Source organism: Eriocheir sinensis, chromosome 43 (genome assembly GCF_024679095.1).
Source record: "Eriocheir sinensis breed Jianghai 21 chromosome 43, ASM2467909v1, whole genome shotgun sequence".
Lineage (NCBI taxonomy): Eukaryota > Metazoa > Arthropoda > Malacostraca > Decapoda > Varunidae > Eriocheir > Eriocheir sinensis.
In genome coordinates, this window is record NC_066551.1 from 9011671 (window position 1) to 9038836 (window position 27166).

Here is a 27166-nt window from a genome sequence, read left to right on the forward strand (position 1 = left end):
CTCCTGAGTTATAATTTTTTCACTATTGAATATAGAGACCTGATTTTTGGCAAGTTTTTTTTATTTATTTGTTTTAGATCATTTGGAAAGCTGAGTGTGAATGCTGACCAGAAATGGACAGCTGTAGTGAGGCACTGCCAAGAGCAACTGGGCATGTGTTCAGGCACTGATATTACTACACCCAAGGTCAGTAAATTTTGTACACCTTTGAAGTTAATGTTGTTTCAAACATTCTTAAGCTATCATTGATTGCAAAAAGTGTGTAATCATAAATATAACTGATGCAGCATAACATGTACATACCATCATATTTATTTAGCTCCTGGCTTCATTTCATAGTATGCTTGAATAACCATATTTAGGAAGAAGTCAGATGCTCACAAACTTGAAATTTGATTATTGGATATAAAATCTACGACAAATAATATAATTACAGGAGTAACTGAAATGTTGCATTCCTTTTAATTTGAAGTCGCAAAGAAAAGAGAAGAGAAGCTTTGCCTCCCGATGCATGCATTACCTTGACACACTTTTCCGCATGTCAGCCATGGTAACTTGGCGTCCACACAGGCATAAAATTGAATACTTCAGTAATCAGGTTAACATTTTCCTCCATTTGAGTTGTGTGTGTGAAAGGGATGGTGTCTTGCGGGGATGGGCCTGTGTTGCTGTGTGGACTTAAGGATTACAGTCCAGCCTCGTACTTTGCAGGATCATGGGTGGCATATTGCTTCACCTAGTAAAAACCATTAGGAAACCCAGTTTGCACATTTCTCCCATTTTTCCTAGTATTGCACCTTTACACTTACCTTATTTGATGGCTTATAAGATGCATGGGATTATAAGATGCATTTAAAAAAAAAAAAAAAAAAAGGGTTTAAACTATGTCAGGTGAAGGATTTTCACCTGACATCTGTAGCCCTCCCCACTATAAGATAATTTTTAAATTTTCATATTTATTGAGATCAATATTAAATCCCAATATTTTACATTTAAAATCTTAATATTTACTGGGACCTACCAGAACTGATCCTTCTTAGAGACTTGAGTCTTGCTTTGAGATGTAAACAAATATGGTGTAGACCACCTTTGTCAAAGGGATAATGGGTATAAAGTTTCTACAGCATAATTTTCTATTATTATTCTACATCATAATTCTAGCTGTGTCTATCAATTAAACAAAGTTAAACAGCTTTATGAAGAAGTTGTGTCTTATCTCAGTGATCCCTGGTTCCGTACTAAGGAAACGCAGTGGATTTTGCTTGTCGTCAAGTTTGGTGTACAACAGTCTGCTAGTCTGTTTAGGTACATGCACGGTTAAGCATTGTCACTTAATTTTCTTCCTGACTGGTGTTATTTTATATGAAGTACCAGTAAGTACTACTGTTATACATTGTTACTTAAAAAAAGAGTTGTTGTTGGTATAGAGCGATTGCCACCTTGTTTACATTTGCAGAGATGTTTGTGGTTTAAGAGCCACTGCAGCACTAAAACTCCACTAGCCAGTAACCCAAAGCTGACCCTTGACCATATAAGATAAAGGATGATTTTTTTTTTTTTTTTTTTTTTTTTGGTGGGGGGGGGGGGGAGAGTGTCTTATAAGCTGACAAATATGGTAAACACACACACACACACACACACACACACACACACACACACACACACACACACACACACACACACACACTCTTTAATAGTACAAAGAAAAATCTTAATATTTATTATATTGATAATATTGCATAATTTTGTTTGCATTGACATTTACTGCCTGATAGTTGGTTGTGGGGGTGGTTGAAAAGGTGCAGAGTACTGCATGATTTCATGTACAGTCAAACCTCGGTTTACGAGTGCCTTAATTTACGAGTGTTTTGATTTATGAGCAAAAAAATCACACAAAAAATTCCTTGGTTTACGAGCGGTGACTTAGTATACGAGCATCCTGTTTGTCCCATTTTTTTTTTTATTATTTGTCGCCTCCCCCCAGGCTATATTTATAGGCTATATTTAGGCTGCTGAACCCCGGGGCGAAGCCTACACCTCGAGCGTAGTTAGCGGTTGCGGGAGTCTCTGTAACAACTGTAACACATTGATTTATGTTTCATATTATTTATCATTGCTATTTGTTAGTAAAATTACTTTAATTCTGTAATAAAGAACATGTAAAATGATTTTTATATACAGTCGTCCCTCGCCATATTGCGGTTCACTTCGCGGTCTCACTTTATCGCGGATTTTTAAATTGTATATTTATAATTTTGTATCGCTGATTTTTCGCTATATCACGGGATTTTGCAGTATACAGTTGTCCCTCATATAGTACGGTTTCCAATAGTACGGTTTTGGTTTTATATGGACTGTCATGGAAGAATTTTTTTAGGATTTTTAAATTTCCCGCTTGTCACACCAAGTAGCCATGGCATGAGTGGCAACACTGTTCTGCCAAATCACCTGCTGAAAGCACCCCAAAGCATTCGAGAAAGGTGTTCACCTTGAAGAAGAATTCAGATTTAGGAGAAGTTACGTTTTGGGATGAGTTACGTTGCGGTAGGGAGAGCATACTATGTGAATGAGAGCAGTGTTCGCTGTATCTATCATAGTGTAAAAGAAATTCTTGCCGCAGCAACTGCCAGTGCTCCAAGAGTGCTGCAAGAGTGGAGATAAAGGCCATCCTTTTACTAAGCCTCGTCGTTGCTATGGTAATGGCGTCTCACTCGCAGCAAAATGGCGTACGCTGATCCTCCTGGCAACATTTAACATGCATTACTAGCTGTCCTGGCTGACGAACTCTTTACAACAGAAGATGAAAAGGAAGCTGCTGTGGTTATGGTGGCACAGAGAGGTGAAATGCAATGGAAACACTTATGTGTGTTTGTTTGGGTCGCCATATTTGCTGATGACGTCATCACAGCTCAAAGGCGCTCCACCTCTCAAAGCCGGGAGCCAGCAGATGTGCCGAGTTAGTAACTCGTGCTGCTGCGTCACGCATTTGAGAGCACTCGTGACGTTCCGTAAGTCCCAATTCCCTCTCTCAAACGCAGCCCAGGAGTGTTTCTAGGGGGGCACTAATTTTATACGAATTTTCAAAAAGTACGGGAGTCCTGGGTCCCTAACCCCCTGTACTATTTGAGGGACGACTGTATAGGTATTTTTATATAGTTATTATTTTGATTATTTTTGTGGTAAAATAAGCAATTTCTATCCTAAACAAGTGTTAATAGCACAAAAACTGTGCTAGATCGGCGTCGCATGACCCTCCAACACACTCCCAATAATTTTTATTATGCAACTAGGGGTCTAAAATGGAAAATGCTGAAAAGTAAAGATGGCGCCTCTATAAACACTTGCCTGCGCCACAACGGGCTGGGGCCGACCATCAGGCTCTACTATGAAGGCCTACCGGCGCCACAGGCCAGGACGTAAAAAAAAATAAATAAATAAATAAATAAATAAATAAAAAAAGCTGACTGTTTATAATGCCATGTTGTAGGGTTCATCAGGGCCAACAAATGTTATTATACAATGTCATGTCTACAATGCATGGGTAAGCCAGGAAAACAACTTGAAGAGAACACCAACAACACTAAGAAGATGGGCAATGTGTTGATCGGCGTCTGCGACACCAATAAAAATTTAAAACAATATAAAAAAATATAAGAAATATTAAGTAGAACATATTAAAAGAATATTAAATCGAAATAAAATACGTAGCGTACAGCAAATGAGTAGATAAAGACTCGCACATATGGAAAACACAGCTACAGCCGCTTCTGCTGGAGCTAGTTTGCCCACGTGAGATCGTACACAGCACACTATTGACTGATGGATGGGAGGCGATCAACCAGAGCACTGTGTTCTGTATCCTGGGCGCTGATTGGCTCAGCGACTGTAGCATCAGTCTTCTCTCTCTCCTGCGTATAGCATGCGTTTAGAGTCTCACCTTGTCCATTTCACATCGACGTCTGATAGCTGTGCGTAGGGGCTGCACCTGCAAGCAGGTGAGTCCCATGTGAAAGGATTCAGGACTTCGCATGCGCGAGGAAGCCACGTCTCATGATTGGTAGACCGTTACCTCGCCACTCCCCTTCCGCTGGCAAATCTAAACAAATTATCTTGTAAATTTCACAAACCTAACTTTACCTAACAAGGGCCTTTGCCCTCTTGACTTCCCTAATGGAGGGCTTCGCCCCTCTCGACCTCCCTAACTAAACTAGCCCAACCTTAATGTAACCTACGTAATGGGGGGCTTCGCCCTCTCGACCTCCTTAACGAAGCCCCCCTCACCTCCCCTAAACAATATACTAACCCAACATAACTTCACGTAACCTACATAATGGGCACCTTGAGGAAGGCGCCAGCGGAAGGGGAGGGGCGGGGGAACGCTCCACCAATCACGAGACGTGGCTTCCTCACGCATGCGCAGTCCTGAATCCTTTCCCATGGGACTTGCCTGCTTACAGCCGCTTCCTGCGCGTAGTGTTGCTCTGCGATGTTGTGTTTTTGTGAAATTTTCGTTGAAAAAAAAAAAAAAATCAAGCCCTACGATGTCGCCCAAACGTTCTGCCGTAAAATATATAAAAATAATAAAACAAATATAAGGTCACTACTTTGCGGATTTTCGCCTGTTGAGGGGTGTCGAGCAAAATTCCGAAACGAATTAAACTTGTAAACCGAGGCTTGACTGTATTCTGGTGTGAAAAAATATGGCTTGCCAGTATTTTGAAATATATTTATTGCATATTCTATTACTTATGAATATAGTCACCGGACATAGAAAACAACTTTTTAGTACTAAGTATCTTTAGCTTTCAACATAAATTGCAGTTGTCCCTTAACATTTGTGGTTTTAACTTTTGTGGATTTGAATATTCATGGATATATCTGTGGATGATTTAATTTATCATGGGTGAGCCCACGAATGACTATTTTGGGTGTTCGTGGGATTTCATGGGCTATTGTGGAGTCAGTTTTTGCATTCATGCCATTCTGTTCACCTGTCCTGCACTTAGAGCATGTGTAGTACATTTAATGAGCTAGTTTTAACCATTTTCATAGATTTTGTACCAATTACCATAATGTTTCTGAAGATACAAATATGTTTTTTCTTTAGTTCTTTGATGAAAAAGGCAGTCTAAGAGTATTATTAAGAGGGAAGAAGATATTCACTAAAATTTAACATTCATTGGAGTCTCTTATGTAACCCCCATGAATGTTAAGGGATGACTGTATATAAAAGGATTATTCATATTTTTTTTCTTTTTTTTTCTCAAGATTAAGTATTTTTACAAGGGTAATTTTGTTTCTTGAATGTCTTTTTCCCTTCTCACAGCTTACGGATTATTAATATAATACATAAGTGTTTTTATCTTTAAACATACTTAAATGATACCTTTCCCCATTTTGATCTCATTGCACATCAACCACCATATATGGAACCATTTTATAAAGATTAATTGATAAAATCTTTTGAAAGTAAGCAGGTCTGAATGGATTTACATATTTGAGTAAATAAGCAAGTCAGACTGCATGAAAGCTTCCCAGCCTATCATTTTCACTGCTGCCTGTTACCATCAGGTGTGGGAGACACTGGCTATGAGGCTGGAGCTGGAGAAGCAAGCATCACAGCGCCACGGAGGAACGCCAGACCTTCTGGATGGTATTGATAGGATCCCTGACACAAGAGATGAACTCACCTATACATTCTTCATGGAGATCCATGCTTATCTTGGCAAGGTCCATACATTTAGTTTTCTTGGATATAAATATTTTTTGTTTGTTTGTTTGTGGGCTTTTAGTTTAGTAACCACAATGTTATGCTTTCTTTCCATATTTATATAACATATTGAAGTAATGTGGTTTTTACAGAGAAGTGCACTCAATGAGAGGGATGACTATAAGGTGGTACATATTTCAGTTATGTTAGCAAATACTAGTAGTAAGATGAAAATAACAGAAATAGTGATATCACAGGAAAAGCATAACCACATTTCAGGCTTTTGGCAATCGACTTCATCCACTGGGCCAACTGCTGCAGTCCCTGGTTGATGCCTTCAGGGCCACATATGGTGGGGTGGTGGCTCATTCCCGCCTGCTGCCATATGCTGTGCAGGAGGTAGGTGTTGGAATAGTGATTGGGGCAAAGAATGTGATACTGAAGTTTGTTAGTGGGGGGGGAGAGTAAAATGTTGGATAGCATGGAGAAATTTTTAAAGTTTGACAAAGGGTAAGGGCCAGGAATTAGTTAGGATTAGGGATATGTTGATGGGTGAGGGGGTGAAGAACTTCTGGCATCAGTGTTGGCAGTGCTGGTGATGGGAGGAAAAGAGTTTCGGTTATGTTCAGATTTTGTTGGTACAAAAAGATGGAAACACAGAAACTTGAACTTCTGTGCTACTTTTAGTTGAAAACTGATATTTGAGTTGGTAGCTAAAGAAGGGAAGGAGTGCAGCAATCTGTGTTTGTTAAATAAAAGAGTGCTATTGGAGGCCTGTGGTGCTAATATTATGAAGCGTTTTTCCACAATGATTTTAAAGTTGTGATGTGCCCCTGGTATAGTCGCTTCACCCGAGTCTGAAGTGTGCATTATTGCGCAACGGCAACCTGCAGCCACACGCCGTGTCTGATTCCGTGGAAACTGTATGCTATCCTACGCATAGTAAACAGTCATCAGTGTCAATAATATGCTGGCAGCAATAACAAATACCGTCAATTATAGTCAATTATGAGTTAAAAAATATTAGTAATGTCGCAAATAGCTGTTTTGTTAATTTACAAGATCGCTGATTATGATTATTAAACAGCCTTGAAGCTGTCCACCACCGAGAGATATTAGCAGGCATTATATTAATAAAACAGCTATTTACGACATTAATAATATTTTTTAACTCATAATCTACTATAATTGACGGTATATGTTATTGCTGCCTGCACATTATTGACAGTGACGACTGTTTACTGTGCATAGGCTAGCATACAATATCCATGAAATTGGACACACTGGTGGACAGCAGGTTGCCGTTGCGCGATAATGCTCACTTCAGACTCGGGTGAACTGACTATAGTGTTACTCATGGTTGCATAATGAGACAACCTTCTACCTACAGGTTCGGTCATTCACATCAAGGCTGTACCAATTGGTGCGTGTGCTGTTCCCCATATTACCTGCTGAGGGGGAGAATGTCCTGTTGGAGCCAGACACTGATGACCAGGAGGAAATGTAGGTTTTCCCTTTTTGACCCTTGTTATTCTGTTCAATGTTTTGCATTCTGTATATATTATATACAGTCAGCTAATGTCTTCTGTAAATGTAATTTATGTGAATTTTTAATACGAAATGCAAATCATCCCAAACCCTCTTTAAAATAGATCACAATAAATGTAGTTCAATAGATGGATAGCAAAACAGAAGAAATGAAAAAAATTAAATTTTGTACTGTATTGTTCTTCATTTCTAGTACAGGCAAACCTCACATTACGAACATTCACGTGATGAAAATTCGCTTTAACCCTTAAAGTGCGGGCTTATTTTGCAGTGCCTGTCCTCCCACGCGGGCATATTCAGGCAAATACATACCTCACTTCAACTTTTCATACCTTCACTCCTTCTTAACTCACGTACTTGAATGAAGTATCATTGTAAAGTACATACCCTGAGCTGTTTTTTAACATTAAGTTGAAGACTTTTGAAGTTGAAGACCTTTGGTAGAGCGAGTACGGAATATTGAAGTAGGATCACCGTGAGCACATTTTTATACAGTTTTCCACCCTGAGTGGACTTCCCTTCTATGATTTAGTAATAAAAAGCATAACTTATATGCAGTTTATGTGAACCACACCCCCAAAAAAACTGAAATTCCAGGCCTTCTTCATGCCCTTGATGGGTGTTGAGGTCGAAGGGCCCCATCTTGTGGATGAAATTCACTGGAAGGTGAGAAGAGGTGGGATGTCTAGCACACATCTTCTCAAAGCTAACACAAGGCATACACTGACCAATAATTAGTCAAGAGAGCATGGTTGGGTATTGTTTGAAAGAAAACGACATGCTTACCCTACTTCAGCATAAACAAATTAAATTTGACGCCACGCTAAGTAAAAAAATGCCTTGTCAACTATTGTTGACACCCACGGTTTGAGTCCAGGCACCAGCTGTCGACTATTGTTGACACTCACGCTTTAAGGGTTAATGAAAGTTGTCTTACTACCCTTCCTCCCTCAACAAACACCAAAATGATGTAGAGCAAGGTATAACTGTACTTAGTCATTAAAATTTAAATATTTAGGGCTCAAAATCCCCTTGCTGACCGTGAATGCTTGGAGTGGTGCCATGAAAATCTGTTTGCAGCCACATTTGTGTAATTTGGGGAAAATTTGCAAATACTGTTCATCCTTCCTCTTGGGCTGGTTAATAAAGGGGTACGTGGGGAAACCTGGGAAATGCAAACTGTGGTATCCTGGATTTCACACTGGCCTTGTGTCCCTAAGTAATGGGTTGTTACCCACTACAGGCTCAAGGGCCAATGCAACAGAGATGAGCACCTTGGTCATGCACAGGTATAGTATATGCCCCCAACTTTTCCTAGATCTATTCAGGAATATGCCTCTTATGCAGTGAAGGAATTCAGTACCTAACCCCCATGAATAGCAGGAGTCCACATATATAAATTACTGGTTAGGGAGTCTTTAAAAAAAAAAAAAAAAAAAAAAAAAAATCCTGGAGCTGAATTCCATAGAACCCATGTTGTAATTGCTTCTCACAATGAATTTTCAGTTAGCTAACAGTTTCTCAAGAACATAATTAGTTTTAGTTCATAGTTCTAGTTACTAGTTCATAAAGTGAGGTTTGGCTGTAGTTGAGATTCATATCTGTTCTCTTGAATTTTTGGAGATGGGCTTTTTGAGATGGTGGCGAGAAAAAAATGAGAGGAATAATGTGAAAGCTTGCTTTATAGACCATCAAACAATTTCTCTGGATTTTCTCTCTGAACAGTGTGGTGACTCCAGCCTTTGTGATCCATCCTTGGCTGCTGCCTCACATGTATTCCCCTTTGTCCACTCTGTATGTACTGCACCATCAACATAAGGATGAAGAATACTGGCGTCGCCTCCTCAAGTGGAACAAGCAACCAGATATAGCACTCATGACCTTCCTCGGAGTGGACGTGTATGTATGGCTCATCACATTCTCATCATAACTGCATTTATTAGCCCTCATATATTTGTCATACAGTATGGCAAACAGTTACTCAGCTGTACTGGTTCAACTCGGCGCAGCCTCAATACCACACGAGCCCCCAACTCGAGAGGTGTGTAGCTTGACTCATGGTTATGAGCCTCTCTCGTGAAAGGTGAGATAGAGAGGATGAAAACAAGAAGAAAGGAAAAGGGTGTGGGGAGGGAGGGTCAGAAAGGAGAGTCAGGTCAGGGCTTTGGTCAGGACATGACCTGACTCAGGTCAGTGTTTATGGTTGCTGCCAACGCGGTGGAAAGAAAAAGGCCCAGTGTGACACCAGGTTACGGACAACCGACAACTCGCTCCCAGATGGGCGCACGGGCGTTGCCAGTAGTCACAACGGTTAGAGGAAAACGGCTAGTGTGATACTGCCCCAAGGCAGTGAGGCCGCGCCAGCGATGACGTCATAAGACTCCCAGCGAATCAGAGTTCAGACAATCGTAAGGCTTTATCTGTGGCTTTAAAATGACCCGTTTTCTCTTCCTGTTTTATTCCTTTTTCCAAGGTACGTATTTTGAGATAACAAGGGAGTAAAGGAGGAAAAAAGTGAGCTCTGGGGGGGCAGCATGAGCCAATTATAATGACACCACTTTAAACAATTGCCTGCGCCATGATGGGCTCGGGGCCGACAACAAGGGTCAGAACAGATAAGCGCTTTTTCAGTGTTTTCAATACCTCAAGTTTAGTGCTATACCTTCAAAACAAAGCGAGCGCAAAACTCGAGAGGGTACTGTAGTCTGTTCCAAACCTCTATGTTTCTTTGCGGGAAGCTATATTTCTTTAAGTTTCTCAATCATCTTCCTTTCCTCAACTTTTTACTGTGCCCTTGTGTGTTGCTAACGTTTCTTCCTTCTCTTAATAGTAACTCCTCATTGTCTACTTCCTCCATTTTTATGTTATTGTTTGGAAGAGGACTCCCCTTCCATATTTAGCGAAAGCTACACAGAAACTACCGCTCTCCCGCTGATACTCCCAGCTTGTCGCCCCACCATGTTGCCAGCTTGCGTGTACGTAGCTTGAAATATCGTTCGTCACCCAAGATGCTTTTTGTTTAGAGAATTCGTTTGTGATGAGAGGCGTTTGTGACCCAAGGCTCCACTGTATAAAGTACTGTTTCCCCTTGACATTAATTTTCTAGATTTTGGATTTTCTAGATACCATTCAGAATAACATGAAATCCATCATAGCACCATTTTGTAGACATCAAAAAGACATAGATGTGCAGTGACTTTCACTGCACATCTACTGCAAAGTATACAGGCTATAGTTTTGTTTTCTTGCACTTGCCTGTGGACATGGGGACGATGCAATTTGTATTGTTTCTAATTTCTTACATGGCCATTGCAGCAAAGGCTTCAAAATGAAAACAGTATAACAAGAGAGAATACAATTTAGAGATGGTCAACAGCTAAAGCTGATTAAAATATTTCAGAGTAGTGCCTTGGTGGCCAGTGTTTGTGAGTCTTATAAAGTTAAAAAGCAAACAGTTCATGTTGTGGGCCAGGGCAAAGAGAGATCCAAAGGTTTGCAGCAAAGTATTTAGTGTGATAGGATGAATGCTGGATGAGCATCATTTATTTCTTAGCACAGCCACAATAACAAGGATTGCTAAGAAAGATGCAAGTTGCCAACTGCTCCATTATGTAGACAAGCAGCTAGACCAGGTGTGGCAGCAGTAGTGGCTTGGAAAATTTTTACTGTACTCACAAGACCATTTATTATGTTATTATTTTCTATTCAAACACTTTATTCAGAGAATTTATACTCCTGGGGTTTTCAGACAATCTTTCCCCCTTTGGTCTCAAAATCAAATGTCATTAATGTTTTTTTAAGAAAGTTACTAAATATGTTGAATTATAGTATTAGACTGATTTTCTTTTTAAAACAGACACATATGGAATGTCACAAAGATGCAAAGACAGATCAAGTTAGACAGACAAAGAAAACTGAAGTTTTGTTTCAGGAAATTTTGGTTGCCTGAAGGAGCCAGTCTGGTAGAATCCAGCCGTACTCTGGGAACTCTTAAAGATCAGCATTTTACAGAAGCTATCGAGACTCTGCAGATGCTGTCCACGTCATTCAGTCCCAGAGACAAGCTCAACCTCATCCATCGCACCTTCCAGCTAGTCAGCAAGGCAAGGCCACTGTACATTGTTGGTGTTTAGGTTTAGATCATTAATCTAAGAGTTCACCTTATTGAGACATAACTATAAAAAAATAAAAAAATAAAAAATAAAAATAGCTGTCAGATTTAACCACAAAGGTTTCTTTAATCTTGCTTGATCTATATTTCTTTCAAATCTGAAAACCTTTTTATGCTGTATGATTCAGGCTGTCATGGCCAAACTGGGAAGTAACTACCTGTGGAGCATGGACGACCTGTTCCCAGTGTTCCAGTATGTGGTGGTGCGCTCCCGCATCCAGCACCTTGGGGCAGAAATTCAACTGGTTGATGACCTCTTGGATCCCCATATGCAGCATGGGGAGTTGGGCATCATGTTCACCACACTCAGGGTCAGTACATTTCACAGTTGGACTTAATTCATTTGATTTTTATATACAAGGAATCTGCATAAATTTGGGGTTTTTAAATTTCTGCATTGACATCAGTGAGTTCCTCATTGAATGGTGCATGATACATTGCATGCTCCAATAGACCATATTGGCTCCACACACAGCACCACACCTGGCCACCCAGAGAACTGTTTTGCCCTAGTGAACTCGGTCCTTCTTTCTAATTCGGAAGTCTGGAATACAAGCTATTGTTTGGAACCAAATGTCCAAACATGGTACCTGCTCGTCAGGAAAAAATATATATTACTCATTGCTCATAGGTTTTAAGGTTTGCATTGATTAATTGTAAATATGACCACTGAGTGGCGAATGTATGCAGGTCTGTATCTACCTCGTGAACACCATAAGTCCAGTCCAGAAGGCATCATGAGATGTTTTGTCTCCTGAATATTTTGATCATTGCTATTTTGCTTTCTAGCATCTCTAGTATAACTTAATTTGATGTTAGATGGGTATTATTTCTGAAGGTGCAATTCTTTTGACTTCTAGTCTTAAAATAATTACATACACGGTGCTGCGGCAGGTAACACCAAAACTGTAAAAAAGTAAACAAAAGGTAAAGCATTGCCATTGCCATGGAGACGCACGCAAGGAGCCTCAAGTGGTAAAGAGGTGAACTGATGGCCAATATGGTCTATTGACTGAATAATAGTTTCACTTGTCTTTATTTATTCCTGCTTCTCAGGTCTATAATATCAACCCTTTCATTGAGGAAAATGTGTGAAGGACAGTTATGTTGATGATGCACTTTCACCTGCTTCATTACTATTTTTGTACTCTTAATTCTACTTTTTATTGAATCTTATTTCATCAAATTTTAGATTTATTGGTAATTTTTTATTACAAGGCAAGATGATGGAGACAAATGAAAAAAGAAAGCCTTAGCAAAGAAAAAAAAAAAACTGCAAAATGCTGCTCAAAAAGTTTTAGAAAAGAATTCTATCCAAGCCAAATACTAGTCAGTTCATTTATAGAGATATGTCTTGATACTACTCTTATGAGGGAGAAAATTTTATGAAGGAAGAAGAACAGTGAGGGTATTCTTGGGCATACCAATGAAATGAACAAAGTATGGCAAAGATGATGGTTAAGTTTTACAATGGCAAGGTAGACAGCATTGGAATAGGCTTATGTTGATATTCTACAGCAAGGTGCTGACACCCTGCCTGGTCAAACTCTTTCGTCTCTGCCTATCAACATCTACCTTTCCTTCCTGCTGGAAGTACGCCTTCGTACAGCCTGTGCCTAAGAAGGGTGACCGTTCCAATCCCTCAAACTACTGCCCTATAACTTTACTTTCCTGTCTATCTAAAGCTTTAGAATCAATCCTTAACTGGAAGATTCAAAAGCACCTTACCACTTCTAACCTTCTATCTGATCACCAGTATAGGTTCCGTAAGGGGCGTTATACTGGCAGTCTTTTTGCTCTCTTAACTGACTCTTGGTCATCCTCTCTTAGCCGTTTCGGTGAAACTTTCTCTGTTGCGCTAGACATATCGAAAGCCTTCGATAGAGTCTGGCACAAATCTTTGCTTTCTAAACTGCCCTCTTTCGGATTCTATCCCTCTCTCTGTTCTTTTATCTCCAGTTACCTTTCCGGCCGTTCTATGTCTGTGGTGGTAGATGGTCACTGTTCTTCCCCTAAACCTATCAACAGTGGTGTTCCACAGGGCTCTGTCCTATCACCCACTCTCTTCCTGTTATTCATCAATGATCTTCTTTCCATAACAAACTGTCCTCTCCACTCATACGCCGACAACTCCACTCTGCATTATTCAACTTCTTTCAATAGAAGACCATCACAACAGGTAGTACATGACTTCAGACTGGAGGCTGCAGAACGCTTAACCTCAGACCTTGCTATCATTTCCGATTGGGGTAGAAAGAACCTTGTCCTTCAATGCCTCAAAAACTCAATTTCTCCACCTATCAACTCGACACAATCTTCCAAACACCTATCCCCTATTCTTTGACAACACTCAGCTGTCACCCTCTTCAACACTAAATATCCTTGGTCTATCCTTAACTCAAAATCTTTGGAAACTTAACATCTCTCACTAAATCAGCTTCCTCTAGGTTGGGCATTCTGCATCGTCTCCGCCAGTTCTTCTCCCCCGCACAGTTGCTATCCATATACAGGGGCCTTGTCCACCCTCGTATGGAGTATGCATCTCACATGTGGGGGAGCTCCACTCACACAGCTCTTCTGGACAGAGTGGAGTCTAAGGCTCTTCGTCTCATCAGCTCTCCTCCTCCTATTGATAGTCTTCTACCTCTTAAATTCCGTCGTGATGTTGCCTCTCTATCTTCTATCAATATTTCCACACTGACTGCTCTTCTGAACTTGCTAACTGCATCCCCCCCTCCCGCGGCCCCGCAGCACATGACTTTCTACTCATGCTCATCCCTGTACTGTCCAAACCCCATATGCAAGAGTTGACCAGCATCTTCACTCTTTCATCCCTCACGCTGGTAAACTCTGGAACAATCTTCCTTCATCTGTATTTCCTCCTGCCTACGACTTGAACTCTTTCAAGAGAAGGGTATCAGGACACCTCTCCTCCCGAAATTGACCTCTCTTTCGGCCACCTCTTTTGATTTTTTTTTAGCAGCAGCAAGTAGCGGGCTTTTTTTTTATTATTGTTTCCTTTTTTGTGCCCTTGAGCATTTTGTTGTAAAAAAAAAAAAAAAAAAAAAAAAAAAAAGCAATGGAAACAATATAGTAGTGACTACTACATGGCTGAAAATAACAGTTAAAGGAGGACAGTAAATTTTAACTGCAGTTTAGGGAGCCCTTTGGCCTGAATTGAGTCAAAGTCTTTTTGCCTCATCAACTCCCCTCCTCATACTGACAGTCTTCTACCTCTCAAACTCCACCACAGTGTCTCATCACTTTCTGTCAATATGTTCATAATAACTGCTCTTCTGTACTTGCTAACTGTATGCCTCTACCCCTCCTGTGGTTCTGCTGCACACGACTTTCTACTCTCATCCCTATGCTATCCAAATCTCTGATGTAAGAGTTCACCAGGAGTAAAAATGTCTGTGTAATGGGGGACTTTAATTATAGGAATATAAACTGGGAAGACCTAGTGGGTGACCTGGAAGCCAAGGATTTTCTTAAGTTATACAAGATAATTTCCTTAAGCAGGTAGTTACTGAGCCTACCAGAGGAGATAACATTTTAGACTTAGTCCTAACTAATAATGGGAACTTGATATGCGAGTTGGAGGTGGGCGGAGAGTTGGAAAATAGTGACCACAGAACGGTTCGTTTTAGCGTAGATTGGACGGTTACAGTGAACCAAACCCAGTGTTGGTGCCAGATTTTAGAAGAGCAAATTACGAGGGGCTTCGAAGACATCTTGATGAGGTAAACTGGGAAAATTTAGGGATTCCTGAGGGCCAGAACTGTGGGTTGGAGAGCCAGGAGAACCAGGTAGAAATAACCTACAATAATTTAGTTAGAGTAATAGTAGAGGGGCAGGGACAGCATATATCCCAGCAAACACTTAGAAAAGAAAACAATGCCCCTTAGTGGATGACTCGTGGGCTAAAACACGAGATAGGTTTAAAGAAGGGAATTTATAAAAAATAAAGAATGGTGAAACACATCTCAGGGGCAGGTATCTCGAACTATCTAAATTAGTGAAGAAAAACACCAGGGTAGCAAAAAGGAACTATGAGATTAAAATAGCAAAAGAGGCAAAAAGTAATCCTAAGGGCTTCTTTCAGATATATAGAACAAAAACAAGAGAGAAAATTGGACCGCTGAAAGCAAACACAGGCGAGCTAGTGGAAAATTACGAAAATATGAGCACATTGTTGAACGACTACTTCCTTTCAGTATTCACACAAGAGGATCGAACGACTATTCCAGAAAGGGTTCAAGTGTATGAGGGCGGGGATGGTGACAAATTGAGGGATATAATCATCACCAGGCAGATAGTCCAGGATGAAATAGATAAGGTAAAGAAAAATAAGTCGCCAGGTCCTGACGAGATATTTCCGCGAGTATTAAAGGAATGCAAGGAGGTACTCAGTGACCCACTAATCGACATCTTTAAGATGTTGGTAAATATTGGTTATGTGCCCAGCCTATGGAAAGTAGCTAATGTGACGCCGATTTTCAAAAAGGGGGACAGGTCAGCTGCTTCAAACTATCGCCCAATTAGCTTAACATCGGTTATAGACAAGATGCTGGAGTCCATAATAGCCAGGAACATTCGGGAGCATCTTGAGAAACATAGCTTAATTCGCGACTCGTAGCATGGGTTCACTAAAGGTAGGTCATGCCTTACCAATCTCTTGTCCTTCTACAATAAAGTATTTGAGGCAGTAGACAGAGATGAAAATTATGATGTAATTTATCTTGATTTTAGTAAAGCGTTTGACAAAGTTCCTCACCACCAACTGTTGCTTAAATTACAGGCTCATGGAGTAGAGGGTAAAGTTTTAAACTGGGTCAAGGCATGGCTTAGCAATAGGAAGCAAAGAGTACAAATCAATGGTAAAAGATCTGAATTGGGCTGTGTTACGAGTGGGGTCCCACAAGGTTAGGTATTAGGTCCACTGTTGTTCATCATTTATATCAGTTACTTAGATACAGGTATTAATAGTGATATCAGTAAGTTTGCTGATGATACCAAGATCAGTAGAGTAACTGAGTCAGATCAGGATGCTAGTATTCTCCAGGATGAACTAAACAGATTGTATGACTGGGCGGATAAATGGCAGATGGAGTTCCGAGTGTAGATAGAAACAACCCCTCGCATAACTATTGCTTAAATGACACTCCCATAAGCAGGTCTGGGTGTGAGAGAGATTTAGGGGTCATAGTGAGCTCTGATCTCTGTCCAAGGGCACAATGCATTCAAGCTAGAAATTGCGCAAACAGGGTACTGGGATTCATTTCAAGGAGCGTAAGCAACAGAAGTGCCGAAGTCTTTCTCAAGCTATATTTAGCATTAGTTATACATCATTTTGATTATGCAGTTCAGTTCTGGTCACCTTACTATAGAATGGACATCAAAATGTTAGAATCAGTGCAGAGGAGGATGACTAAGATGATTCAAGGGTTAAGAAACTTGCCATACAAGGAAAGACTCAAACAGTTAATTTTGCATTCTCTAGAAAGGCGAAGGGTGCAAGGAGACATGATCGAGGTTTATAAATGGATGAAGGGCTTTAATAAGGGAGATATTCATAAAGTTCTGTTGATAAGAGAACCGGGTAGGACACATAGTAATGGGTTTAAACTAGATAAATTTAGATTCAACAGGGACATAGGCAAAAATTGGTTTACTAACAGTGGTAGATGAGTGGAACAGGCTGAGCAATCATGTGGTGAGTGCCAATACAATTGTCACATTCAAAAATAAATTAGATAAATTCATGGACAGTGATATTAGGTGGGGTTAGATTTACAGGAGCTTAGGTTCAAAGGAGCTGCCTTGTACAGACCTACCGGCCTCTTGCAGACTCCTACGTTCTTATGTTCTTATGTAACCAGCATCTTCATTTTTTTCATCCCTTTGCTGGTAAACTCTGGAACAGCCTTCCTTAATCTGGATTTCCTCCTGCCTACAACTTTAACTCTTTCAAGAGGGGAGTATCAAGTCACTTCCCAATTTCAAAATCTTCAACTGAACACTGTTTGCAAGAACAGCACCATTGCAGGCTTTTCTTATTTCCTCTTTTTTTGTGTGTGCCCTTAAGTTGCCTACTTTTCTGTAAAAAAGGGAAAGTTGCATAGGCTTCTACTGTGGTCATGCCTTCATAGGGAGTTCTGAGGGAGAGCTACAGATAGACAAAGTAGCTTCTGTACTTTGGAAGTGCAATGTCAATGTACTCCCACACATGGAATGCCTAATTCATATAGGGAGGGAGAATAATTTGTCAATAATGGAAATAAAAGTAAACTTGAGGAAGATAGTTTGGGAGGGGTTGTGAGACTTTTCAGTTAAGTTTCTCAATGAGAGACCAAGACCATATATAAAGAAGAGGGAATAGTTAAGTACATACCATTGTAGGAGACTGACTATATAGTTGTTTTATGAAGCTGGTATTGTATTTTACTAATTATTTTTACATACCTTCCAGGCTTGTTACTACCAAATTCAGAATGAAAAACTCACTCACATGCTTTAAGGAGCCGAGGTTTCATGGTATGAGCTGTGACCTTCAACAAGAACGTGTTGCCATGACTGGAGTGTGTAAGTTGTCGTTACCCAAGTGCCCTCCATTGAATTACCTAATGCCTCAGTCCAAAGCAGAATTATTGCAGTAATCAATGGGATTAAGGTAAATGCCAGGGTGTAATTAATGGCCTTTGGCTGTGTTGCTGCAATCACAGCTTATGGCTGTTTGTGTCTGTCCTGATGTATCTTAGGTAAATGTATAGTGGGAAAAATTCCATCAGTATTAATCAAATGTTTGAATATTGGAGGATAACATAAAGGTAAACATTATTATCCCCTGCACGGAAAAGGTAATGTTTTATGTGTATATGTAATCTAGAAATCATATCCCTTCTCAATATTTAATAAAATAAGACAAATCAAAGGGTTTATACAGAGATGTTAATATACTCTCATAGGATACAAACTTTAGGGTACAAATATGTTTACTGTAAAAAATATGCATAGATTTTGGCCCTCCTTTGTACATTTTAAAGTAGTGATGTTAAGATGCAACCCATGCCACTGCATTTGCTCACAGTTACATTTAAAGCCATATCATTTCATCAGGACATAGTATTCATTGTATTTGGGGGAACCAAACTGTTGTAGGTACATGTTTGAATATGTATTCACTATTCATTGTATGGAATATAAAGTTTCCTCATGTTGATGATCTATAAGTGATGCTACCACTGATGTCATTGGTATTTGCTTTTAGATTTGGTTTAGCTTAAGAAAAAATATACGAACATTTTGCACCATAATTTCTGAACTTGAGACTGGTGTTGTAAACTTTATGCTGGAACATACATGGCTGTTACCTAAGCTTACCTCTGTTCTTTCTTTACAGGAAAATATTTTTTTATTAATGTTTTAATGTAAGTTATATACTGTGTTGCATTAGTATGTGTAAAGATTATAGCATATGTTTATGTAAGTTTGTTACAGAGTTTATAGAATTAAGCACAAAAGTATGCATCTATGATTTTTTTTTTTTTTTTTTTTTTTCCTTCTTACAATTTGAGATTGCTCCATGATTTATTATATGCAACCACTGATCTGATATTACTTCTTGCAACCTCTTTCAAGCATAATAGTATCTTGTACTAATTTTGTTGAAGTTTCTTAAAATGCAAAATACTGCATGATACTTGAAAGAAAAAGACAAATATAGCCTGGGTCTCTATGATGCTAAAAAAAGAGATGAAATGCACCTTTATTTGAGGTTAAGGAGGGAAGCATCATGAACACAAGCCTGCACACTGAAATCACCTTAAGCAATACTCTGCATTCTTCATCAGTCTCAAAGGCATGGTATGATATTAGGTTTGCCTGTCTATCCACATATCTATCCACCTATACCTCAATCTATTTCTTTGTAACCCCATCCATCTATCTATCTGTCCGTCAGTCTTTCTATCTGTCTGTATCTTTCCATTAATCTACTTGTCTGTCTATCTATCTATCTATCTATCAACCTACCTACTGACCTATCTATCCATCTAGTTTTCTGTTTATATATCTACCCATTTATCTGACTATCCATCTACCTTTGTTTATTTGCCTATCTGGCTATCTTAATATGATTTTCTTTTTCTATCCACATGCCTATGTAAACATTTAAGTATGTATGCATATTGGTAGGTACCTAGGTGTATGTACATACTAATCTTTTTATACCTATTTGTCTGTATATCTACCTGGTGAGTATGTGACTTCTTACAGTAATATATTCCACTGATGAATTGCTTCTTTTGGAAAGCTGAATTTCCTCACATCTTCCTTTAATCTTTTCTGATTTAATTTCTTGCTGTTCCCTCTTGGGTGTCTATGCGAGTTTGTCTGTCTCTGCCTTTCTCCCTGCCTGCCTGTGTTTGTCTATCTATCTATCTATTACTTTATATCTATGTTAATCTATAGCTATCTATCTATATTCAATGACACATATCCTTACAACTCCCTCAGAGGATTGCCATGGTAAAAGGACCTCCAATGTCTTTTTTGTGTGATCCAGTCTTATTCTCCACTTCTCAGCTTTCCTCACATGTAAATAATTTAAAACTGCCCTCCCACTTTTCAGCTGACATTTCCTTTTCCTCTCCTGTTATTTGTTTGTAACCCCTGCACCCAATATTAAACCATTTTTTATAATCAAAACTCATAATGTGTAATAGAATAGCTGAACTTAAGTACTCTAGGAGCAAATCTTGAACGAAACTGTTGTGATGCAAGCTTTAAGTTGTTTTATCATGAGCTATCTGTTTTGCCTCTTGACATAATTTTATTGTATATTATATTACAACAGAATGTGATATTTGTAATAAGTTTCCTGTTGGAGAAAGAACAGTGGCAAGCATGTATTTTTAGGGATGTAACTTTGTCCTTGTGATGTGCACTTGGTCCCTTTTTTCTACTGAACTATAGTTGATGAAATGTGTTTACAAATTTGGTAGACTGAATCATAATATCTTGATTTACATTTGGTTACTCTGTAGCCATGATGAACTAGTCTCAAGGGATAAGCCTTTTTTCAGTTTTATAGAGGAAGGTAAACAGCTATGTTTGTTCTGTTGTTAACATTAATAGATATATATTTATACTAAGACTACTTATATGTATTTGCATATACTTTTTGCTTTGTTATATATTTAAAACACAGTAATTCTATCTCTTTTTGTTACTTATCTTATTCCTAATTAATTGTAAAACCTTGTCAGTTGCTCTTTTTTTGTGTGTGTGTGAACTCCAAAAGATAATTTGCTTTTTAATTAAGTGCTTTCCAATATTCCTTATTTGTCATGATCCTAAACTCATGTTTTTTATCTTTCTGGCAGCTGTTGATGATAAGATATACATACACATCTATTGTGTGTCTTTCTGCATAGGAATATGCTTAGATGCAGATATTTACCCAGTTATGCTATACAAGAAATGAGCTATGCTTTTGGGGTCCCATCTTTGTGTCTCAATTAGTCAAACTTAGTTGTAAACTCATTTAAGTTTTTGTACTAGACTATTTCTTTGTCCATGTTTTTCTACAGCTCAGTGCTTCTTTATGGAAAATTGTATTTCTTGACATCCTTCAAGCAACTAGTCCTCTTCAATTTCTATCCTTGTCCTCTTCAAATTCTATCCATGTCATTTTACTCCCTCATCCCAAGCAAATAGATCGCTATCAGTTTTGTCTTCTCCCTTCATTGCCCTGAACACTGCAGTCATAGGTGACAAATTATCCTGGACTTGCACTCCCAGGTTCTTCTCTCTCACTTTGGTGATTTGATCCTTTCCTATTATCTCCTTCTCCTACTCAGTGGTTCATGCCTCCAACTTCATATTAAATACGGTAGGCTCGTGTAGTAGGAATTTGTATAGTAGGAATACACGTTCTTATGGAAAAAATGGTATATGGGTGGCACTGCCCTGACTGACTGACATTTTTTGTGCTGCTGCCTCCCTTGGCAAGCATCACACGGCTACGCCCTCGCCACAGGACACCAAGAAGGCACATGTACTATATGTGACGTAAACTAGACATAATGCCATACAAAATCTTGGATTGACTGGCAATGAGTTGTGGAGGATGAGATTGTGGCGTTGTGGGCGGCGGGGTAGTCAAAGGAAAGTGAGAGGTGCGCCATGTGCTTTCCACAGTGCCCTTACACGTTACTGTGCTTACTCTACATTTCCATCTCTTGTTTCTGTAATTTTGTTTTGTTTTGTCTGAATTACTGGAGTGTTGGCGTAGTGTGGTGATGGCGGTGAGGCATCACCATTTGTAAACAAACCAAAGTATGAGGTGTGCCATGCGCATTCCACAGTGCCCTTCCACATGTTATTGTGTTTACTCTACATTTTCATTGCTTGTGTCCATTTACTTCTGTATTTTTTTTTCTGACTGACTAAGTGTCAGCATGCTGTAGTAGTGACAGTGAGGCAGTGGGTGTGGCAAAGCTTGTAGATAAACTAAGAAAAGTATGAAGTGCGCCCTGCACATTAACAATGGCCTTCCACACGTTTTTGTGTTTGTTTTACATTTTCATTGCTTGTTTATGTTTCCTTCTGTTTTGTTTTGTCTGACTGACTGGAGTATCAGCATGGTGTGGTAGTGGGTAAACAAACAAAAATATGAGGTGTGCCATGTGCATTCCACAGTGTCCTTCCACATGTTATTGTATTTATTTTACATTTTCATCACTTGTTTCTGTTTTTGTGTCTTGTTTTGTTTTGTTTGAATGACTGGAGTGTTGGCATGGGTGCAGAATTTGATAATTCCTTCATTCCTTGCCTCCACCTCATGTACTATGGGTTTATGGATTATACTTTCAGGTCCATGCGTAGTAAGCGTTTTGTGCAAAATGCGTGGCTGCTGTAATGCCCCTTCATATTGTAATTCTTAGGTTATCCTCTCGGACACTTTTTTCACATATGCCACTCTTGATAGACAAAATCCAATACACTGTTCTTTGTTTCAGAACCTCAACTTTAGACACTTTTTTCACATATGTCAATCCTGATAGACAAAATCCAATACACTGTTCTTCATTTCAAAACCCCACAAAGTTGCATTCATCCAAATGTAAATATTGATCAGCTGCCATCCTCTACCATGGCATCTAATGGTACAGTACAAAAATTTAAGCTACAGCTATGTTGTAATCACACTTTGACCAATTTTACCATCTTTTTTCTCCCTAATGTTAGATGGGACCACCACTTAAGCACTCATCTCACTTAAATACAATGGGTTGGCCTCCTTTTCACCCCTAGATTGGCGATATTTCCCACAATTGGAGGAGACCACTGCTGCTAGTGGTGTGTATGGTTGTGTGCATGTGTGTGTGTGTGTGTGTGTGTGTGTGTGTGTGTGTGTGTGTGTGAAATAATTATAAGGTCTCAGCAATTTAATGATATAATAATTATGGTGACAAAGATTATTTAGAATGAAGAGTTTACCCACAACAGTTTTGTAAAAACACCTTCCAAAGTTAACCTACAAATCATGGGCCCATGGCTGTTAGATGCAATAAATTTCAGCATGTCTGGAGACTTATTTCCTAAAATGTACCATTATTAGTTCCTCCAGTTTCCATCCCTAAAAAAAGGGGGGGAGGTAATGAATAGGTGACTTGAAAATGCCACTTATCTGAGTAGGTGGTGAATGTAACTTCTCGTACATGCTTTTACCCTGTTCACCTAGACACTCACTGTGAGCATATTATGAGGCATCAGTATGTGTCAGGTCTCCCTTGAGCTGCTATTATAGTGTATTATGATGATTTTTGTGAAAGTTTCATGCTAAAGGATGAAGGAAAATCTTGTCACTGAAAATAGACAAAAACTTCAGTGTACTGACTGTTTGGTGATGGCTCACCTTAGCCTTCTTAGATTTACTTTTCTGACACAAAGATACACATGACTTCCACTAATGAGCTTTTCCACCTTTTAAACTAGTAAGGAAGCTTGGATGGTCATGTGTAGTTGGACCACTGAGGGACAGAGTTGTCACCAACATTGTGGTTGTGCATTTCATAACTTTTCATACAGGAGGTAACTTTCAACAGGTCAAGATACAAAGTCAAAATGTTTGCAATTATGGAAAAAGTAGCAGAAAAGTTATTGGATTTTGTCATGCATTAAAAAAAATAAAAAATAAGGCTTCCTAGTTCTAGGTAATCTTATGAATTAAGAGCTGCTTAATATGTTAAATATAGTCAATGATGATGATGGTGAAAGTGGTTGTGATGACAGAACAAGCTGAATGATCATTTTAAGACAATTTTGGAAAATGATGTTTTACAGACCTCATTTTTTTATTTTTTGAAATGTGGGCACTTGCTACCATAATGAATTCCTCAGTCTGTGAACTTAAATGAAAAAAAGAAACTATGAACCATGGAAAATGTAGGAATCCAGTTTGTGTTGTATAACATGATAGTCTAGTATAGTAGTAGTAGTTTCCATGTTAGTCAGGAAAACTTTCTTGGCAGTTCTAAAAGCCTGATTCCTAGTGTGCACAGTCATTCTTGGTCAATATCTGTATCTGAAAGTGTGGAGCAGTGCCTTTCTTGGTTGAACAGCACGAAGGTTTTATTACCGTATACCTTTGTCTCGAGTCAACCTTGTCTCAAATCAGTCATTTAGCATGTTTTGAGAATAATATAACACCTACATATCAGCATATTTTCCAATATAGTGAAATATTATAAATGTGTGCAATGATGAATTAATGATGTCAGTTTGTTGGATGACCATGTATATAGATGACATGTTATTTCATCAGCCTGAAAATAATGTTGAGATCATATTGCCTACTTGTTTGAAATGGAAAAGATTAAACAAAATTGGCATTAATATTTGAAAACATTAACTTTTTTTTCCTATATTTTGGTGCATAATATTATCATCACCTCTCCAACTCACTCATCAATCTAAAAATTATTAGTTTCTTTGAAATTATGATTTATGATTCTTAACTTCAAAATGCAAACATGCATTGCCACTTCCTTGCATTGCGTGGTTGTAAAATTGTTTCAAATTTATGAAAAAGCTAAACATTCATGTAGATTGTAGATTAATGTAATGCAGTTGTGCATTGAGTTTTGTGCTTAATCACTACCACAAAAAGTGTGCAAAACCTGAACCTGCAAAAGTTGGGGCACTGATCTGATAGGAAAAGGATATTTATGGGCTCACCTGAAAACTTTCCCACATACCTTTTCACTAAAAAACTCCCTACTGCTTAATATACTAAATATATAGGTATCCATTACAAAATAAGAATGAGTTCAGAGATGTGAGAGGTGGCAAGAGCAGAAAACCTACACGACAGGTGTTGTGGACAATGATGCAAGGGAGGAGATTGGAAAAGCAAGGAGGTCTTTGCTATGACCACTGATCACGTGGTCTGTGCATGTGCCAGCGTGAGTTCTTAGTCTTGGTAGTGAACTGCTCTTGTAACATCTCAGTTGCTAATTTAGAGGAAATGGGTTACTGTCTGTGAGTGGGTTGCAATAGACAAGGAGGTTTGTTTGGTTTGAAAGAAATTAAAGTGGATTAGCTTTAGTTTGCATGTAAACATGGTATGGGAGATATCAGTACATGAGCAAGTCAGCACCAAACCTATGACCATACACTGGTGTATGTGCAGATGAGACTATCAGCAGCTGAGGCCATGTCAAGGCCAAGCCCTCTTCACTCACCCAATTGCTTCCCTTCCATCTTTGTTTACAACACCTTGTTGGCATTTTCACAAACTGGCAAATGTGCAGCAATTTTACAAAACGATGAATCAGATATTCGTCAATTAGTCAAAACAGTGATGCAGAATAATAGTAATGTTTGACAATAGCAAATGCCTGGAACATGAAAGGTGTCTGACTTGCATTTCATATCTAAACTGGTTAAAGACTTGCATGTTGTCAATGTCCAGGTGGTATTATCTTAGTAACTGCTAAATTTGCATATTCACCAGTTTGTGAAAACCCTGGCTAAGTTTTTCTACTGGTGGCACTTCTCGCATCTTTGAACTTGTTTTTCTTCTGTAATGGCTACCTGTGCATCTCATGGTGTGGAAAGTGATGAAGGAGGAAATTTGTACTAGTATCTTCAAAAAAGGCCAGCTAGACTCAATGCAAGTGTTATTACCAAAGAACAGTGGTATTAAGACTCAGAAGCTTCGCTCACCAACATCAACGCATGTACAGATGAGGTGGCTGGTAGCCACAAAGAAATCATTCCTGATTAAGTGGACACTAAGAAGAGTCCTAATAGCATAAAAGATGGCAATGAAGTGATGATCAGCTTTGCATCTTTGCATGAAAAGCTGATACTTTACCATAAAAGTATAATCATGAAATATTTTAGAATTGCCACAAAAAGAAGATAATGAAACAATATGCTGTGAAACTTGATGCACCACTGTATTTGTAATGCAAATTTTACTTATCTATATAGTTGACTAAGGTATAAATAGGTCACTTCTGAACGATTCTGCTGTAAATTTGTTTTGAATAACTAATGATTTCAGTTTGTGATGAAATTTCTAAAGGAAAGTATGTATTGATATCACATCCTTTGTAATGATGATCCTAGATCTGCATTTATTGTGAAATGGAGAACTAAGAATATAAAAGGAATAAACAAGTGATGCAATAAATCATATATGTATGTGTGTGCATGTATGTGTGTGTGTTGCTGTTATGTACTAATATTGTGGAGTTCTAGTATGCTCTGACTGTCAGCTACTTGTTCCTGGCTGGCTCTGGTGTGATCTCATAGGTTTGAGTCTCTGTCTACTTTGGATTATTGTAGATAGAGAAGAGGCATATATTGAGGTGATGTGTAGACAGAAAAGGATGCCAGACTCAGGCAGATGGTGACTTACCCAAAAGGACAGAAGCCAGACTACAACAAACCCTAATAAGGAGAACAAAGGCACTACAAGACTCCTAAGCTGTAATCATTGTAGTGCTACCAGGAATAAAGCCCATCATTTATCTCCTGCTTTTAATTACCATATGCTGGCTAATAATCATCTCTAGAGCATGCTATACTGTAGATCCCTTTTGAAAGTGGATAAGACATGTGCAGCAACAGGAGTAAGGGGTGTAAGGAGTGGCCACACGTATCATATCCGACTCCTGACACCAAATGTTATGTAGCTAGACATATCTCGCCTGCTTTCATTGGGTTCTTTCTTATAGCATGCTCTGGAGATAACTGTTAGCCAGCACAACATAGTTAAATGTAGGAGACTAACAGTGACCTTTACTCCTGACATAAGTTGAAGTGTTAAAGCTTGGGAGTATTGTGGTGTTAGGGCTGCACTTTGTTAGAAAAAATTTGCATCTCTCTCTCTCTCTCTCTCTCTCTCTCTCTCTCTCTCTCACACACACACACACACACACACACACACACACACACTGATATGAGGGTTATGAACACTTATCTCCCAGTGTATCTGTGTTGTAAGAAGGAATTAAAAAAGATGTAACCATATACACAATAAGTGACTGAGGCTGGGGACTGGTGCCCTGCCCATTATGTATTTGTACCCAGAACACTTGTTAAAATGGTCACATGACCTCTTTTGACTCTCCCCCACTTCTTGTGTGGAAATGGAGCTGATTGATGAGTGACTATATATATATATATATATATATATATATATATATATATATATATAT

At 38.9% G+C, this 27166-nt stretch overlaps 1 protein-coding gene and 1 long non-coding RNA gene across 6 annotated transcripts in view; one reads left to right on the plus strand and one right to left on the minus strand.

Annotated features, from left to right (window-relative positions):
* LOC127010440 (alsin-like) overlaps positions 1 to 26477 on the plus strand; it is a 66184-nt gene extending 39707 nt beyond the window's left edge. For all 5 annotated transcript variants that reach the window (XM_050884595.1, XM_050884593.1, XM_050884598.1 and 2 more), the window contains 8 exons: positions 78 to 186; positions 5572 to 5730; positions 5990 to 6109; positions 7101 to 7213; positions 8984 to 9157; positions 11190 to 11361; positions 11558 to 11740; positions 17902 to 26477. In XM_050884595.1, the coding sequence (XP_050740552.1) occupies positions 78 to 186; positions 5572 to 5730; positions 5990 to 6109; positions 7101 to 7213; positions 8984 to 9157; positions 11190 to 11361; positions 11558 to 11740; positions 17902 to 17949 (1078 nt within the window). In that variant the 3' untranslated portion in view covers positions 17950 to 26477. The remainder of the gene's footprint in view (positions 1 to 77; positions 187 to 5571; positions 5731 to 5989; positions 6110 to 7100; positions 7214 to 8983; positions 9158 to 11189; positions 11362 to 11557; positions 11741 to 17901) is intronic.
* Positions 1 to 27166, minus strand: part of LOC127010445 (uncharacterized) — a 58169-nt gene that overhangs the window by 17298 nt on the left and 13705 nt on the right. The gene's annotated exons all lie outside the window — the stretch shown is intronic.